A 2,121-nucleotide genomic window follows, 5' to 3' on the forward strand; every position below is an offset into this window, starting at 1 on the left:
CGTGAAGCAACCTTATTAAGTTAAAAATTTATTACATTAAAGACATAAAATGTCAATCATAGTTCATCCAAAAACAGTGTGGGACTTGAAATACCGATTCAGTTCATTATTTTATCAGTGTTCAAAATATAATTGTCATTTTAATACGTTTAGGAAACATTAATAGTGAGAATTTTTAAATTTACTTTTAAAAATAGGATTTAGTAAAAAAAATATTTTAGGCATTTTCAGTAAAATTATTTATTTGCAATGAATATCTTTTCATATCTAATTGCATTCCATTTATTTTATAATTAATGCATATTTAAATAGAAACAATTTAAGTATCAATATATTTTAGGTTTTTCTCTTCTTCAAAATAAATCATTATATAACATCTTTATTTGAAAAAAAATGAAAGGATACGATCATATCATTATTTGAGTCAACATATAAATAACATCTTTACCTTTATAGTGTTTTATTTTTTGGTAAAAAATTTTAGTAATATATTTACCTAATAAACATAATATATCAAAGTATGCATTTAATTTGGCTTTTACCTATATATAAAAAGAGTATGTGGGAAACAATGTATCAAGACTTGCTTACAAGTTGATAATCTTTTTCATGGAATCTTTCATAAGCTCGTATGTCAGTCCTGTTGAAACACCAATCATGTCCAACTTAGAAGAAGTTCATTATTTGGTGAGAGATAGCTTCTACATTGATTTTCAATATACACAAGTATTTTTACCCTTGAAACTCAATGCTACAACAACTACAAGTTGGGAACAACTCTTAATTCCTTTTGAAATTTTATGCAATTGTAATGACTTCACAGTTAAGGAGAGAGATCCTAACATTGCCTCCATGTATGCTCTCTTCTTTATGGTGCCTATTGATGTATTAGATGTGATTTTACCGCAAATGGGAAAATGTGCTAGAGAAATGGTCGAAAACAAAAATGAGGAACGTGATATATTAGAGATGGATGTATTACTTCATGTTACAACAATAGAGATGGCAAAAGAAGAAGAAGATAGGAAAAATCAAACAAATTATGAATTTGTTAGAATAGTTAATAATTGATATATCATTTTACATTATGATACATATTTTGGAGGAGTCATTGCTCATTGGTTCTTAATTAAAGCATGATCATCATCTTCTCTTTTATTAATACTACAATAATGATTAATGCAGTTGATTCTGTTTGGAAGACAATATTTATTTGTGACTTTTTATTTTTTTTTGCCTGAAACAAAGTGTATTCAATTTCTTTTGAGCCTATAAATTTATTAGTAGATCAGTTTTTGAGCATTCAATTTATTAAAACAAACTCTAAGACAAGAAAATTTATAAAGAAAGAAAATGTAATATATTAGTGCACAAATTGAGTTAAACATGCATGATTTACAATTAGTTTTCTTTGTGTTAAGTTTCCAATTTTTTTAGGGTTATCTCTTATTAATGACTAAATATTTTCGATCATCAATCAAATTGAAATTTTTGAATCAAAGTAAATGATACAAAATCTTTTTTAAAATAATACATTTTTTAAATTAATTTTTGAAATAATCAATTTTTCAAAAAAATTACCTAAATAACCACCTTTTTAAACAGATGCGTCAGATGAACTGGCGCATCCATTTAAAAGGAAGAGAAGGTGCCAACACCATTGGCGCATACTTTCAAAGCATAGCTTGGAGGCTCCAAGGTTGCTGGCGCATGCATGTGTCATGCGCTCATGCTCTTGGCGCTTGCATGTGCTTCTTATTTATGGCACATATGGCGCCTAGTCCTTTGACGCATGCATTTTGAAAGCTTCATCTATAAATGCCTCGCACATCTTCCATATTTTTTCACACAACTTTTATCCATCAAACACATTTTCTTTCATTCTACTTCAATCTCCCTTTTTTTGATTTTTAACCATTTATTTTCACATTCACAAGAGAAATACCGATTTAATCTTTTCTGTCATTGCACCTCCGATAAAGATTCGACTTTGGAATATAGAGTCGTTAGAAAGTCTTAATCGGACGTTGGACCGTTGGTTAGAAAGGGAAATTTTGGATGGTGAAAGGATTAGAAGGATTCAATGGCTTGAGTCCACGTTCAGCCAAAATGGAGAAGTGT

At 28.8% G+C, this 2,121-nt stretch overlaps 1 protein-coding gene across 1 annotated transcript; it reads left to right on the forward strand.

Annotated features, from left to right (window-relative positions):
- The first annotated feature begins 609 nt into the window (after window positions 1-609).
- Window positions 610-1,071, forward strand: LOC127123230 (uncharacterized). Its single transcript, XM_051053468.1, has one exon. It carries the CDS (start codon window positions 610-612, stop codon window positions 1,069-1,071), a length of 462 nt encoding a protein of 153 aa, XP_050909425.1.
- Window positions 1,072-2,121: the final 1,050 nt, after the last annotated feature.

This window comes from Lathyrus oleraceus, chromosome 2 (assembly GCF_024323335.1).
Source record: "Lathyrus oleraceus cultivar Zhongwan6 chromosome 2, CAAS_Psat_ZW6_1.0, whole genome shotgun sequence".
In the NCBI taxonomy this organism is placed as follows: Eukaryota; Viridiplantae; Streptophyta; class Magnoliopsida; order Fabales; family Fabaceae; genus Lathyrus; species Lathyrus oleraceus.

Excerpts from the sequence above, each read along its gene's own strand:
- LOC127123230 (XM_051053468.1), top strand. The coding sequence starts at position 610 with ATGGAATCTTTCATAAGCTCGTATGTCAGTCCTGTTGAAACACCAATC.